Here is a 15,317-nt window from a genome sequence, read left to right as displayed (position 1 = left end):
CAGATCAATAGCATAACGGTAATATTGTAGGAACAACTCACTCCCTATTGATATTTATCGCTCTGTCAGTCCTATATATCAATAGCATAACAGTGATATTGTACGTATAACTCACAATCTATTCGTAATAATAACTCTCAGTCTTGCAGATCAATAGCATAACCGTAATACTCTAGGTGTAACTCACAAGCTATTTAGGTTTACCACTCTGTCAGACCTGTATATCAATAGCATAACAGTAATATTGTAGGGACAACTCACGGTCTATTAATATTATCCCTCTGTCAGTCCTGCATATCAATAGCATAACAGCAATATTGGAGGAATAACTTACTTGCTATTCATATTATCGCTCTGTCAGTCCTGTATATCATAGTATAACAGTAATACTGTAGGTGCAACTCACAAGCTATTCGTAATAATAACTGTCAGTCCTGCATATCAATAGCATAGCAGTGATATTGTAGGTGCAACTCACAATCTATTCGTAATAATAACTGTCAGTCCTGCAGATCACTAGCATAACGGTGATATTGTGGGTATAACTCACATCCTATTAATATTATCGCTCTGTCAGTCCTGTATATCATAGTATAACAGTAATACTGTAGGTGTAACTCACAAGCTATTTATGTTTATCACTCTGTCAGACCTGTATATCACTAGCATAACAGGAATATTGTTAGTGTAACTCACAAGCTATTCATAATAATAACTGTCAGTCCTGCATATCAATAGCATAGCAGTAATATTGTGGGTATAACTCACGTCCTATTCATATTATCGCTCTGTCAGTCCTGCATATCATCGTATAACAGTAATATTGTGGGTATAACTCACATACTATTAATATTATCGCTCTGTCAGTCCTGTATATCATAGTATAACAGTAATACTGTAGGTGTAACTCACAAGCTATTTATGTTTATCACTCTGTCAGACCTGTATATCACTAGCATAACAGGAATATTGTTAGTGTAACTCACAAGCTATTCATAATAATAACTGTCAGTCCTGCATATCAATAGCATAGCAGTAATATTGTGGGTATAACTCACGTCCTATTCATATTATCGCTCTGTCAGTCCTGCATATCAATAGCATAACGGTAATATTGGAGGAATAACTCACTTGCTATTCATATTATCGCTCTGTCAGTCTTGCAAATCAATAGCATAACAGCAATATTGGAGGAATAACTCACAAGCTATTTAGGTTTATCACTCTGTCAGACCTGTATATCAATAGCATAAAAGTAATATTGTAGGGACAACTCACGGCCTATTAACATTATCCCTCTGTTAGTCCTGCATATCAATAGCATAACAGCAGTATTATGGGTATAACTCACGGTCTATCGAAATTTATCGCTCTGTCAGTCCTGCATATCAACAGCATAACGGTGATATTGTAGTGTAACTCACAATCTATTCGTAATAATAACTGTCAGTCCTGCATATCAATAGCATAGCAGTGATATTGTAGGTGCAACGCACAATCTAGTTATATTTATCGCTCTGTCAGTCCTGCAGATCACTAGCATAACAGGAATATTGTTGGTGTAACTCACAAGCTATTTATAATAATAACTGTCAGTACTGCATAATAATAGCATAACAGTGATATTGTGGGTATAACTCACTCCCTATTGATATTTATCGCTCTGTCAGTCCTGCATATTATAGTATAACAGTAGTATTGTACGTATAACTCACAACCTATTCGTAATAATAACCGTCAGTCCTGCATATTAATGATATAGCAGTGATATTGTAGGGGCAACTCACAAGCTATTTATATTTATCACTCTGTCAGTCCTGCAGATCAATAGCATAACAGGAATATTGTGGGTATAACTCACGTCCTATTTATATTATCGCTCTGTCAGTCCTGCATATCAATAGCATAACGGTAATATTGGAGGAATAACTCACGTCCTATTCATATTATCGCTCTGTCAGTTTTGCAGATCAATAGCATAACAGTAATATTGTTGGTGTAACTCACAAGCTAGTTATATTTATCGCTCTGTCAGTCCTGTATATCATAGTATAACATTAATACAGTAGGTGTAGCTCACAAGCTATTATGTTTACCACTCTGTCAGACCTGTATATCAATAGCATAACAGGAATATTGTAGGAACAACTCACGCTCTATTTATATTTATTACTCTGTCAGTCTTTCATATCATAGTATAACAGTAATATTGTACGTATAACTCACAACCTATTCGTAATAATAACTGTCAGTTCTGCATATTGATGGTATAGTAGTGATATTGTAGGTGCAACTCACAATCTATTCGTGATAATAACTGTCAGTGCTGCATAACAATAGCATAATGGTGATATTGTGGGAACAACTCACGTCCTATTAATATTATCGCTCTGTCAGTCCTGCATATCAATAGCATAACGGTAATATTGGAGGAATAACTCACTTGCTATTCATATTATCTCTCTGTCAGTCTTGCAGATCAATAGCATAACAGTAATATTGTTGGTGTAACTCACAAGCTAGTTATATTTATCGCTCTGTCAGTCCTGTATATCATAGTATAACATTAATACAGTAGGTGTAACTCACAAGCTATTCGTAATAATAACTGTCAGTCCTGCATATCAATAACATAACGGTGATATTGTAGGAACAACTCACGTCCTATTAATATTATCGCTCTGTCAGTCACAGTCACTCATTTGTATTGCAATAGGATGCCTAACTCACCTGTCGCTTAGCAATCACATCATCATTTGCGCATGCTGCCAACAAATGACTATCCTTCAACCCCTTTTTTGCCTGGCCTATGAAATTTGACATGACGTCCAGCGCGTGGATAATTATATCGTGGTCTATGCTTTCTCCAGCGAACTGAGGGTCCAATGAATGGCTTTCAAGTTCAGCAGTTTTATGTTTTATCTTGCCTATCTTCTCTCGTAGTCCTGGATAAGCGATGTCAAACTTTCCGTCGGTGTCCATAGCATATATATCGTCGGCGATAACTTCTACGCGGTGGAGACCACTGATGAATGGATATATTGATTCGTCATGGATTTCGCGGTGTGCAGACGTGTCGGCCGATTTGGGCATTCCGGTTATGCTGGCGTTTTGAGCATCCAAATAGCGGGCGCCCTCACTCAAATCGTGACTGAGTTTAATAATACCGGGACACGAGTTCGTATTTACCACCGCGAAGACAGCAACCGCTGTGGAGAAAAAGATGGTGATATCACTGAATCTCATAGCTGATAGTAATCGCAATACTTTCCAATCTCCAATACCAGCGGCTTGAAAATAGCGATGTTCAGCTGTTCTTATACCTGGATTGGGGCGCTTCCCAGGTACTTTATAGTCCAGGGGCAGGGGAGGAAACGTACACTGCTGATGTAATTCCGTGGAATCCTAATGGAACGAGCAGGTCACAGAACTGCGACACTGTGCCAAGTTATTTAAAAGAACTGTTCGGATCGTTCCGGTCCTGCGGAGAGCATCAGGAACCGTGTACACGTTCCGCACACTCCCGACGAGAATGTATCCCCGGCACCCCTTCATTATGTAAAACATTGTTGGCGAGTTAACTATAAATTTTAAAGGCGATCAGTGTACAATACTGAACGGCTGAAAAGTATAGTGAATTTAAAGAATACAACTTTCGGCCCTTGTTTAATAATAGCTGTATTAATAGTATATGTATCCGATCCATATAGCAAGATAATGTTTTTATTTGAGTAACATTTAGGGTGAAACGTCAATATTAAAAGCTTTTAGGTTGTCGGAAGCTTGTTAAATAGACCATCCGATCGTAACTATATAACGTGTTGTTAGGAACGTCTTAGTGAACAATAAGATTCGGATTTTTTAGTAAGTTATTCATATTTTGACACTCTCGGAAGTAAAAATATTGACCGAGAAAGAAGGATAGGATATTCCAAGAAACGCTTTGTAATACTTTCAGTGGGTGATCGAATAGAGCACGTCCGACCAAGTGTAGTTATTTAACTAAGTTTAAAAACTCTAGTGATTGTTAGTAGCACTTCGATATAGTTAACATGGTTATAAAGTACTGGAGCCCGTAATAAATTAAGAAAGCTTTCTGCCACAATTAGCAATAAATAAAAAAAAATAAGGAATGGATAGAGGAATGGATAGAGGGATGGATGGAGGGGTGGACGGGGGACATATGCAGGGAGGAATGAAGGGATGGATGCAGGGTGGACGGGGGGATACATGCAGGGACGGATGAAGGGCAAGTGTATTTATTATACTGAGAAAAATATTAGTGCTCCCATCAAGTGCAAAATTCGCGAACCTGTGAGAGTCTCTGGGTATTTTCTAGACAGGCTTAAATAGAACGGGATATCCTCATCAAAGAAGACTTCAATCCTGTCAAGTCCTATCTTCCTGCTATTATTTTATCTGGCTGAAAAAAGGACAATATGAGGCTCAATATTATTAAATTCTGGTTTTTTATATTTGGCCTGTTTTCATTATCCTTGGCTTTGAGCCACGAGGGTCCCTGCAACATGTTTGCGACTGCCGTGAAAAGTCAGCTTCGTCAGATTTACAACATCTTAAACGATAACCTACCTACCGAGGAAAGCCAACGTCGCCCTCAAGTTACTGCATTCACCGCATCGCTCCAAAGTCTCTTTAATAATCCTGATGATGAACTGCATACAAAATTGATGGAGTTATGTCTTCAGGAGAACCCTCATGAAGGGATCTCTCGCCGTCAAACATCCGACACTGACCCCTATTCCCCGGAGGCCTATCCGCCTGTGTACGATCAAGAGCTGTTAAACGACCTTCGAGCCGTTCTCAATGCTGTAGACAATGGACTTGGTAATTTGCTGGTCGGTCTGCTTACAGCACTGGGAACGCTCCTTGCAAAAATCATTAACAATCTTAATGCTGTCTTACAGGGAGAACCGAGTGGTTTGGATTTGTTAGGAATTCTTTTGTATGTTCTAGGAGGTCTAGGTAGTCTGCCAGACGGCGAGTGACTACGGAATCATTACACATGGCTGGGCAGAAGTAGGCATCGATTCCCTGCAGCGTGGGCATTAATTGTACGTAACACTTAGGCGTAACACTTAGGGCTACAATAGAGCTATCAAGTGGGAGGTTTCAATCACTCTCTGTAGGGTGTTGGTTGCCTGGGCTAACTGCTGTTTTCTTATATGACCACTTCCCGGCGGGACAGACAACGATGGCTAGGAGCCACCGACCCTGGAAGTATAGTGGCGGTTGATCTGCTGTATCCCTTGACTATCCTTTTTGACCCAAATCATGCTACGGGTCAGAGTAGTGTCTTCGTCTTCTGTCTTGTCATCCGTTGGAAGGATTGCCCGCCACTTGTTGTGAGAGAGTGACCCTTAGCATTTGGCGGGCAGACTATGTAGGGTTCTGAGATTAGAAGTAGGTCGTAGTATGTAAGTGTTTCATAGTTGAGAAAGCTGAGTTGATTCACTGCGCTTCTCTGGAGGTTTGAGTAAATGATCTTCAGCATTAGGAGTGATGGCTAGCCATGACACTGCCATTGCTAGTTTGCATCTGCTCACGGTTCCTCGGGCGATTGGCTTCATTTTCCATAATGATTTATCTAATCCCAAAGAAGGTAGTCCGTCTCAGTTTTCCACGGGGTATCTCGTGCTACAGGGGAAGTCGCAGACCACAGCAAACCGTGCACCTGTCACAGGACAGCTACAGGCAAGTGCTGATTTTCACGGTGGCTGTGACGCTCCGGCCGAACATGGGTCTGTATTACATAAGCAGGACAGCCTCTGGCCCTCCTTAGGAATGGCAACATCTCGCCTTTGAGTTTACAAGCTATGAGCTCGGCTTGCTCACGGGACGTTCTGGGTGATAGGCTCGTACAAGCTTCTCGCGATAGAGAGACCAGTGGAAATTAAAGTCGGGACAATTTCTCTGGTCGGCCTGCTACGAGCGGACAATAGTTTACCCCGCTCTTATCTAAAACGCGAGACGAACGACGCTCAACCATAGTTATGCTCTTCTCCAAATCGACAGGGCGAGGGTTTTTCAGAAGGAAGAATTCGAGTCTCAGCTTCGTCCTGTCGGCATTGTTGGCTAATCTAGCAACACGTGCCTCGGTGCCGTTATTAATAAGATCTGGTTTGGTGATGATTCCAACAGTCCGGAGGCCATCCTTGTCGAAACGTCGAGATCGTTGGATAATGCTCTGGGTATCCACATCGCTGCTTGCGGGGACGACGGCAAGGATAATTATCCGCGAGTTTTCTAAATACGAGTTCACAAGATCGTTAACAAGCTGCAGGTCGTCCTCGTTTTCAGACACCGAAATTAGCCCAGACCGGTCAACAAGGGTCAGATACAGACCAGTGTCCCCGACAACCTCCAAACGAAGTACATCAGCCGCAAACGTCGGGGCATCAGCCAAATCATTGGCTCCTTGAACGCCCATGAGTCTTGCCGCTTCATCGATAATGCCAGGCAACTGCGCAAGGTTAGCGACTTCGCGGTGAAAGGCACTCAACCTAGCCTTCTCATCTTCTGAGCGGGAGATGTGAGGGATAATAGTTGCGGTGTTCCGACGACATTTGGGCTCGTGGCGAAGGATAATTTCCGTGGCAAACCGAGTACAAACTCCGTCCTGGCGAGAAAAGGGGATACCACTGATCCCCTCTAAGACAGAGCTTTTGCCTGCTGATTGATCACCACAGACGACCAGCTGCGGAAGCGCGATATGGTCGCCAACCCTATTGGCACGGATGCGGTCGACTTAATTAAGTCTTTCAGAAGTCCTGGATGATACGAGGCCGAGTTCGCTTCGGACCTGACCACTGTCCAGCTGAATCCAATCCTTTTCTGCCGGAGTATCCATAGCGATGGGTACCCTTGATTGTCCGTCAGAAAGGTCCTATGGAGAAAAACCGGATCTTTATAGACTCGCTGAACGGTAATCACGTCCGAAACCGACTTGACCTTAAGTCATCGAGGACTTCTGAAAGACCAAATCAAGCCGACCGCATATCAAAGGGTCATGGGACTCACAGCGGAAAAGATGAATGCGAATGAGCGACGCTTTTGAAGGAATGAAGGGGACTCCTATTTATGATCATAAAGGAAAGACTGGTTACGAGATCGACTTGCCAATAGTTATGGTATGGTCCCGAAATTGGAAACACTTCGAGTGTTTTACGCAAGGAGTGAGTCAGACGACGATTCACCGCAATGCTCCCTTCCCTTACTATACACTCACTTTCTGAAACCGCCTCATTCAAGCACGCCTAATCCATTTGTCGAGCAAGGGGACTTCTGTTTTAGGGAGAGATAGGATCAACATGTGTTCTGTTTCTTCGAAGACGTTAATCTGATCCTATCGTATGTCAGTATTCGAGGGTCAAACAGGCCATCCGATACTCATTTTCAAGGAGTACAGCTCACTGGTAGATAGGATTGGCTAAATACTAAGATCCAAAAGAGATTCAGAAGTGGTTTGATCGTGTACAAATCACTATAATGCAGCATGGTATTGCTATGGAAGACATCTATAATTTCGATGAGACTGGCTTTGCTATGGGCCTAGTAGCTACTACTCGAGTAGTTACTAGAGCTGATTATTATCGGAAAGCAGCTCTTGTACAGCAGGTAATCGAGAATGGGTTACATCTATTAAGTGTATCAACTCTACTGGATGGGCGCTTCCGCCATGCATTATCTTCAAAGGGAAGGTTCAGATAGGAGGTTAGTATGAGAATATAACCTCTATACGCGACTGGAGACTTAAAGTTAGTCCTAATGACTGGACTACTGATGAAATCGGACTTCGCTGGCTTCAAAAACACTTTATTCCTCTTACTAGAAAACGCCCCCAGCCACTTCACGATTTAATGATCTCTCCATGTGGACCCTACAGCCAGGCGACAAAACCCATGTCGACCACAGCTGCCAAAGAAGCCGCTTTGGGGATAGATACCATGGGCGCGGTGTTGATTGACGCGGCCTTGAAACTGCTGGTAGAGGACAAGGTCTCCGTGGCGGTCGCATTCGGCGAGGCGACAGTCGAAGTCATGGCTGACGTAGCAGCGGCCGCATTGTAAGTGGTGGTGGAAAGAGAGCAGGAGACGAGGATATCATAGGCACCTGGAAGATACTTATTTTTCATCCGGTGAGAGTTAAAAGCGCATAAGTACATACCGTTCTCATGGCCCCTGTCGTGGTCACTTTGGTTGACGCGTTTAGTGTATTCGACGCGGCCATTACATTCATCACAGTCATTGTTGTCGCGGCTGTGGTCGAGATCACGGTCATCACGGTCATAACGGTCATCGTGATTATCGTTGAGGTCAACACCATAGTCCGTGCCATTGCTGCTGCCATAATCCACTATACAAGCCTCGCATAGAGGAATCAGTGTGGACGCCTTGTTCCAGTCGCAGATGCACTGGAGTTCGGCATGATCGTCGTCGTTATAGATACCATTGCATTTGCGGGCGATGCCAACTACAGGACCGCATGCTTTCCAACAACGGTTAGGAATATCATCATCGTCCAACTTCGTGCCGATGGCGACATTGCTCATGAGGATGAGACCAGAGAGAGCCAAAACTGGTAAACGTGCATGGTGGATAAGATATTTAAAGGAGATAAGACTTTGGTGATTGTTAGGTGTGCAGCAGACACACCCAAGGATGATGATAAATTCAGATTCAATTGATTGCGTGGATTCAGGGTATATTGTACTGGAAAGCGATAGATCGGCGGTCCTTATATAACTACCCGTCGTATTGTTTCTACGTTTGCCCCTGCGGGATGGATGGTGGCGGTAGGCATAGAAGCCCAGACATATGGTCGCCTCTGTCGCAGTGCAGTATAGCATGGAGTAATAATCAGAACCCAAAACTAGGCCTTTGGAATAAGTATGCGCATCACAAAAGTTCAATTTGGGGCGGTGGGTATCTGAACTCGGCCGAACCATTGCGATCAACCCGTGGACTGATGAATAAAAAGGTCGCTTAACTAGTTTTATGGTGCATTTACCGTCATGCCAAGCTGGTTCCCCGTAGACGAAGGTGTTGGATCGATCCAGCTCTTTAGTTATTTTATTTCGGATAGTGACTCCGTCCGCCCTTGAAACTCTTTGGCTAGACAACTGTGGGGAGTCACGGCCGGAACTCGTCGCTTTACCTGCTCGAAGAGCCATAGCAGAGTTAAGGTTTTTTCTGGCGCGTGGCGTAGCGAAACACGTGCTGAGAATCCGTTTTGCGGCTGAACCGTAAATGTCCTAGCATATTGTAGTAACGAAGAGCTATCGTACGGAAGGAAGACACGTCGATCAAGTAAGGATCAACGTCCGAACCGGCAAGTGTCGGCCGACAATGTATCAATTTTCTCAAGAACTCCCCGGGTTTCCCCGTTCCATCTCAATTGAGTATGCAGAATCATTTGATTGGTCGCCTGTGCGGAAATTTCTGACAGATCGCTACGACGTGCCAACGTTACCATATTACCATATATAGTCGTTTTTGAGGATCGGTTGTGAGAGATCAATAGACGGCACGTCAATATGTCAATGATCAGGGACATTATGTAGGTAGCGCGTATACGCCGCGAATAGCACATACAGCACATAATTCAACGCTTGTCTCTCCGAACCACATCCTATCCGACAGTCCTCGGTGTCTTCCTCGGTGGGCTAGGGATCTTCTTCCCTGGAATCACTCTCGCCGTCGCAGTCCAGTCCTTCTGGCGTGTTCTGTGGAAACAGAAGTATATTGTTAACTTCTTCCGAGGAGTGAATGTGTTGTAATTCAGAGGAAGATTGATTGTTCAATTCACGTCTGAAAACATGAGGGTTTATATACAAGATGGATATCAGGTTGATTGGAAATCAATCTGATTGTATCCGGAATAAATTCCGTATACGAAGCTCTATTGTCTACTTAATCGAGCCTCGATTCACAACAGAATGCATAAGCTGTAGGATTGGTGTTTACAGCTGTGTACCGACTTTGGGAAATTGGATCTAACTCCGCAGGATCGTGATGGGCAGAGTCTGGCGAAGGAGCCCTGGTGGGTTGTTATTGCCGCTCTCACATATGCCCAGAGTGCACGGTTCAAGGTCCCGCCTGCGGCTGCAATTGTGCTAGGTGCTGTGCTTGGGCTGTGTTGGTATGGAGTCGTCAGTCCTGCCTGGTGATGGAGTTTAGGTATTGCGGATACGCTGGAAGACTTGTTGAGAGCTAGGCAGGTCTCTATTCGTCGCGTAATATTTGGGAATGATCAGTTACTCAACATGATATATCAATCCATGGCGGAGTTATAAAAGGTTTCGGCCCGCTTTGTAACGCTCTGAACGCGAAGATCCATATATTTTCATCTGAACCAGATACATCTGATCATTTTGGCCGAGGTTTCTTATAAAATCATCTGATAATATGCGGCACGCTCTCGAAATGAACTGCTGCTTTCTTTCCTCAACTCAGTGTCCTAAACGAAATGGATCAGAACCCTCTCCAGCGGAGCTGCACATCTGCCGGACGACTAATGTAGAAATGGTGGGACTCAGACAACAACCCGATGGCATGCGTTTCACGCTCACCAGTCCAATGTGAAAAAGTGATAAACCTATTTCTGCTCAAGTATAGATCTGTCTTTGCTGTGCGTAGTAGGTTCCCAAATTACAGAGTCCATATCGTTTCAATTGCTTTGGTTACTGCTGACCCATTGACGCTGCAATAGCTCGTCGCTTATTCTGAAGCTCCAACATCATCAGCTGCATGCGATAATCTGTTTCTGCCACATGATTAATTTGGGATATTTGGGCCTCTGTTATCTCCTGGCGAGGCGATTCTTGTAGCTCGGAGTAACATCTCGCACTGGGTGGATGTCCGTAGAAGGCTGTACGCTGATTCACTGCAACCATCGGGAAGTATTTCCTGCAGCTATCAAGGGATGTAAATTCAACCCACTTTCGGTTTTGCGTGGTAAACTTCTGAAAACAACCACAGCTGGCACGGTCAATCAGAAGGTTTGTTACTTCAATGTATGTCAGTTCGAATCTATTTCCAATAGTATATTTGGAGGCAGACCTTTATCCCCATGCAGCATATGATTTATCACAGATGCGCATTTTTCTCCGTGAAGAACGACATGATACACTATGGTATTGCCATATTGTTTCGTGAAAGATTCAGTTTCTGCGTCCTCCCACGTTACTCGGATAGTTCCTAGCCCGGAACCCGCATGAAGAGCAATATCACGCGGCATCACTCGCAGTCTGGCTTTTACCACCCGCATCTGAAAACGGCGACGCTCATAACTTATCACTGAAGAAGCTAACTTGGACATTTCATCGTGCACCATCGTGAAGAGCTCCTCGATGACATGGTCGCATACGAACGGCCCGTTCGATGCGAACGAACTTATCCGGCAGGGAAATTTGTGTGTCCTGCCAATATCGAAAACGTGTTCGTTTAGTGTAACACTTTGACGCGCATGGTCGACCAATAATTCAATCTGACTGTCACTGCGAACAATATCGATATTTGATGGATACGAACAAAAGGCTAAAGAAGCTTTTAGGGCTCTCCATATAGTCATGCCAAACAATGTTTTTGGATATTCGCAAGCTGTGGCACTCTGGAACATATGGATACGCTGTTCGTCTGCCGTTCTGATTGGGACGCTTCCCCGCAGGAGGTTCCAAAGAGCATCTGGTAATCCGACTGGTTCCTTCCCAAGGATGTTTGTGATAACCCCAATGCTCTAGATATAATCAGCTAATGCCCAATGCACCTAAACATTATGTAACTTACTTTGGTGCCGGTTTTCTGACAGAAATAGAACTTTCGGCTGTCTGCTATCTTCAAGAGGTGTTTCCAGATAAGTAGTCTCGTGGTACTCTCTAGGAGTTCTTCTGCAAATTCAATATCCGGTGCGCGAGGGAAGTTCCGCCATATGTTCACGTAAAGTGGTAGGATCAATCCCTCATTCTTTTGAATGGCTGATTCCCATATTTTCCGCACAATATCCGCTTCCTGATGTCGATTAACCAGTCGCTTCCTATCACGGTTGACCTCCCCCTGGACAAAATTATAGCCCAGCCTGAACGGTCGCGGCTCCGAAATACTTGAAGGAAGAAGAAGCCCTTTCAAGAAAATTTTGCCGTAGTATCTTGGCTCCATAATCAGATCACCATGGTCGGTCTCGATAATGGACCCAGGGTAGGAATAACCTCGGATCTCAAGAGAGACATCCAGCCACTTTTTGAACTGCTCAAGCGGAACTCCTTGGCTGCTTGACTTGTGCTTGTGTCCAGGGCCGATCACTACCGTGACGTCCCTCCAGATACGTGACGTGAAGCGGGCCATTTCACGGCCCGGATTTGGTTTCCTTTTTGGAATGGCAGCCTGGCGCGAACTGACGATGCAGAGAAATTGGGATGATTCTGTCAAGGAGAAATTCCAATGTGTGTTATTCGTTTCCACGCACACATTGTAGTCCTCCCGCGACATTACCATCGCCGCTAACTTCAACCCTTCTCCATGGCACCCGGCGAGTTGGGCTTTTCCTCGCTTCGTAGTCTGACCAAATTGAAGGGCTTCTGGTTCAATCCGAGCGCAGGAGTTTGCCAGAGTGACTTTTTGGGAGCTCTTATTGTACTGAATAAATCCAAGGGCTTCTGACCTGCCTTGCTTCTTTGGGACCGTGACACATATCTGTCGTCCGTCTTCTTTGTAGACTGGTTGGAATGAGGCGAGGTCCAGTTTATATGTTTCGATGATCGCGTCTTTCCTGCACGAAATAAGCAATTACACCATTGAAGGTAATATAAAACCTACCAGTTCTGGTACAACTCCCTGAAAGCAGCCGTTGCATCCCAGTCTCTAACGTAATGTGGTGAGAAGTTTAGGGGGAATTCAGTCTGGCTGGAGTTATTCACAATGGTCCGGTCATTCTGAATATCAGAGGCTACTGGAATTTCATCTTGCGGCTGCAGGTTCAAGGGAGCGGGAGAATTACTTTCGCCGCTAGCTTCACTCGAAGAAAGCTCCATTTGACTGAGGAGGTCCAGGGAGCAATGATAGTAGTAGTAAGGAATGACTTGGTACTCAGAACGCCTGGGGCACCTGTGCACCTTATATAGGAACTTTCTCTTGGCTCCAAGCTACTATAAGTGTAAGAACGTTTAGCCTTGTATCATCAAGCTTACGGTGGCCTACGCAGCTTTATCCTATTACGTCATTCTCATGGACTAGGACTTTATAAATATACATCTTTAAAATTTATACAAGAATGTTACTATAAGAAATACACTGTGGAATGATAGTAATTTAATAACGAATATATCTTTCGTAGTAATATTCCAGCGCATCCAAGTGGATGTCTCCTTTCTCTTTTTGATTCTCCGCTGCTTAAGATAAAAATAAAGTAAATTCTACATCGACCTCTCGCGGTAATTATAACTATTCAAGGCGAATGGAAAGCTAAGTAAGTCGCTAGGTCTATGTTATGTATCCCACGATAATCGTGATCTGGGGCTGTAACGTAAAGTTGCCTAACGAAGCTTAGTCGATCCGTAATTCGCTAAAATATTGCGTAGAGAAGTGGTATTTCGGACCAAATTGTATACTACTCGAAAGAATACATCTCGTTTGTATTCTTCCCAGGCAGTATCACAACTGTCACCCCCGTTAGCGCCGACTTGGAAACTTCCCCATCCTGACTGCAACGCCCGCAGAGAAAAGGCCTCAAAGCTCAGGCGTACTTTTTGTCGTGGAAAATAACGCCGTCCAGACTAGCGGACGGATGAGCCCGAGAATTGTTTGGGGGACCGGAATACCATTAGATGCCAAGGAATGGCAGCCGCGCAAGCTTTTCGCGAACATTTAGAAACGGGTCGGCGATGAGTGAAATCAACCATGCAATGTATGTCAGGACTCTGCCAAGTCATTGCGGGAGGAGTTTCCCCTAACAGTGTCTTGTTTTCATTTTTGCATTATCAGCCGCAATACTTTTTTTTTTTCACTTCCTAACCATTTACCACCAGCCATCTTGGTTAGAGATAGAAAATATCAACTAGTATATTAGGTGGAAAGGAAACTTCGGGTAAATCTCGGGTCACGTAACCTGGGTATTAAAACTGAGATCTCAAGGTCAGAAGACTATGGCTGGGAGTCATAACTCGGATCCACAGATAATCTATACTCTTACCGCTCTCGTCAGAAATACCGACGAGAACCTGGGTAAAGCCTTATGGGGCCTTTGGAAGAAGTACGCAGCTTTCATTGGAACATAATTTACAGAGGGTGCCAAGAAGTGACAATTAATTGGTGTAGACTTCGAACTTTTAGCGGTAAATAAACTAGTACTCTTGCCGTGTGGATCTATGTATTGCTGATCATTCGCCAGATGTTAAAAGGTTGGGGTTTATGGTGGGGGCCGTGCCGCCAGTCTGTATTCCGTAACTTACGAGGAATTAAAATGCCCTTATCCATTAATGGTGATATTGTTTTCGTTTCGAACTGAAGGGACTTGGTGTTTTCCCCAACCCCCTGCCTAGTCGAAGGCTAAACGCGTATGCTAGCTAGAGGAAGAGAACGCAAGTTTGAGGCCCTCTATACCCTCGAATGTCGGCAATCTTTTTACATACGCACCTAGAGCTCTAAGCATAGGGTGTCTCACCTCATTCATGAGACCGCTTCATCAACGCACGCACGTCGACGATCATTCTATAGTAATCGGAATCACATCCACACTCACTAGCGACCAGCACTTTCTTCCAATCGATCAATTTTATCTGTGGACGATATGTACTATGGCCTCACCTTCTGTAATCCTGCACCTAACTCTACATGACCTTGACTTCCTTCTTCCCCAAGATGAACCTTCTTCAAGTTGCATTTAGTGCACATAATCAGTAATCTACAGCTAGCTGCACATTCTAGTCATAATTCTCTCAGAATAATTGACAGCTTTGATGACTGCCGTGGATTAAACTGAGTTACATATTGTACTTCATGTTCTCTTTTCCAGAATGCCCCGCTCTTCTCCACGACTCGGCATCGATCTCCCCTCCCGTTTGATAGGGTAAATCAAGGGCTAGGAGGAAAACCTCTAGTAAGGTTAGCCGTATTTCAGTATCTTTGGACTACCTTTGAAATTGGTGACGACCTCGCTTAATTGGTTGCAATTGGTTACAAGGACTGCATTCGTAACTTACCTTCTCGTCTCCAGGTACGAAAAATTCATTTCTTCTACACCGTATCATTTGACGGCTCGGCTCGGCAGTTCGGGACTAACCCACGGCAAAGGTCTATGTTCTATGA

The 15,317-nt window shown here is 44.1% G+C and overlaps 5 protein-coding genes across 5 annotated transcripts; 1 reads left to right on the top strand and 4 right to left on the bottom strand.

Annotated features, from left to right (window-relative positions):
* Positions 1-2,182: 2,182 nt before the first annotated feature.
* On the bottom strand, positions 2,183-3,407 carry BDV59DRAFT_119991 (uncharacterized protein). Its single transcript, XM_073686778.1, has 2 exons — positions 2,727-3,407; positions 2,183-2,245 (listed from the first exon to the last, which is right to left on the bottom strand). Exons 1-2 carry the CDS (start codon positions 3,244-3,246, stop codon positions 2,223-2,225), a joined length of 543 nt encoding a protein of 180 aa, XP_073544022.1. The 5' UTR covers positions 3,247-3,407; the 3' UTR covers positions 2,183-2,222.
* A 2,429-nt stretch (positions 3,408-5,836) lies between these two features.
* On the bottom strand, positions 5,837-6,677 carry BDV59DRAFT_119950 (uncharacterized protein). Its single transcript, XM_073686776.1, has one exon. The coding sequence runs from the start codon at positions 6,446-6,448 to the stop codon at positions 5,912-5,914; it is 537 nt and encodes a 178-aa protein (XP_073544021.1). The 5' UTR covers positions 6,449-6,677; the 3' UTR covers positions 5,837-5,911.
* Positions 6,678-7,813: 1,136 nt separating this feature from the next.
* On the bottom strand, positions 7,814-9,268 carry BDV59DRAFT_119968 (putative GPI anchored protein). The gene has a single exon (XM_073686777.1). It carries the CDS (start codon positions 9,188-9,190, stop codon positions 7,898-7,900), a length of 1,293 nt encoding a protein of 430 aa, XP_073544020.1. The 5' UTR covers positions 9,191-9,268; the 3' UTR covers positions 7,814-7,897.
* Positions 9,269-9,531: 263 nt separating this feature from the next.
* BDV59DRAFT_186839 (uncharacterized protein) lies at positions 9,532-10,166 on the top strand. Its single transcript, XM_073691092.1, has one exon. It carries the CDS (start codon positions 9,855-9,857, stop codon positions 10,014-10,016), a length of 162 nt encoding a protein of 53 aa, XP_073544019.1. The 5' UTR covers positions 9,532-9,854; the 3' UTR covers positions 10,017-10,166.
* A 484-nt stretch (positions 10,167-10,650) lies between these two features.
* On the bottom strand, positions 10,651-13,112 carry BDV59DRAFT_119937 (uncharacterized protein). The gene is made up of 4 exons (XM_073686775.1): positions 12,831-13,112; positions 11,805-12,783; positions 11,079-11,754; positions 10,651-11,025 (listed from the first exon to the last, which is right to left on the bottom strand). Exons 1-4 carry the CDS (start codon positions 13,043-13,045, stop codon positions 10,700-10,702), a joined length of 2,196 nt encoding a protein of 731 aa, XP_073544018.1. The 5' UTR covers positions 13,046-13,112; the 3' UTR covers positions 10,651-10,699.
* Between the last annotated feature and the right edge of the window lie 2,205 nt (positions 13,113-15,317).

This window comes from Aspergillus ambiguus (assembly GCF_047715705.1).
Source record: "Aspergillus ambiguus strain CBS 117.58 unplaced genomic scaffold BDV59scaffold_44, whole genome shotgun sequence".
NCBI classification, from domain to species: Eukaryota; Fungi; Ascomycota; class Eurotiomycetes; order Eurotiales; family Aspergillaceae; genus Aspergillus; species Aspergillus ambiguus.
Note: the sequence above shows the minus strand (reverse complement) of the source record. Positions and strands in the feature narration are given on the sequence as shown.

Bases quoted from the DNA above. Each gene is read 5' to 3' on its own strand.
- BDV59DRAFT_119991 (XM_073686778.1), bottom strand. From the start codon at position 3,246: ATGAGATTCAGTGATATCACCATCTTTTTCTCCACAGCGGTTGCTGTC. The intron at 2,246-2,726 runs GTTAGGCATCCT...CAGAACTGACAG, and splicing joins GATTGCTAAGCGACAGGTGA to TTATTATTACGAATAGGTTG.
- BDV59DRAFT_119937 (XM_073686775.1), bottom strand. From the start codon at position 13,045: ATGGAGCTTTCTTCGAGTGAAGCTAGCGGCGAAAGTAATTCTCCCGCT. The intron at 11,755-11,804 runs GTAAGTTACATA...GATTATATCTAG, and splicing joins GTCAGAAAACCGGCACCAAA to AGCATTGGGGTTATCACAAA. The intron at 11,026-11,078 runs GTCTGCCTCCAA...CATACATTGAAG, and splicing joins TATGCTGCATGGGGATAAAG to TAACAAACCTTCTGATTGAC.
- BDV59DRAFT_119968 (XM_073686777.1), bottom strand. From the start codon at position 9,190: ATGGCTCTTCGAGCAGGTAAAGCGACGAGTTCCGGCCGTGACTCCCCA.
- BDV59DRAFT_186839 (XM_073691092.1), top strand. From the start codon at position 9,855: ATGGATATCAGGTTGATTGGAAATCAATCTGATTGTATCCGGAATAAA.
- BDV59DRAFT_119950 (XM_073686776.1), bottom strand. From the start codon at position 6,448: ATGGGCGTTCAAGGAGCCAATGATTTGGCTGATGCCCCGACGTTTGCG.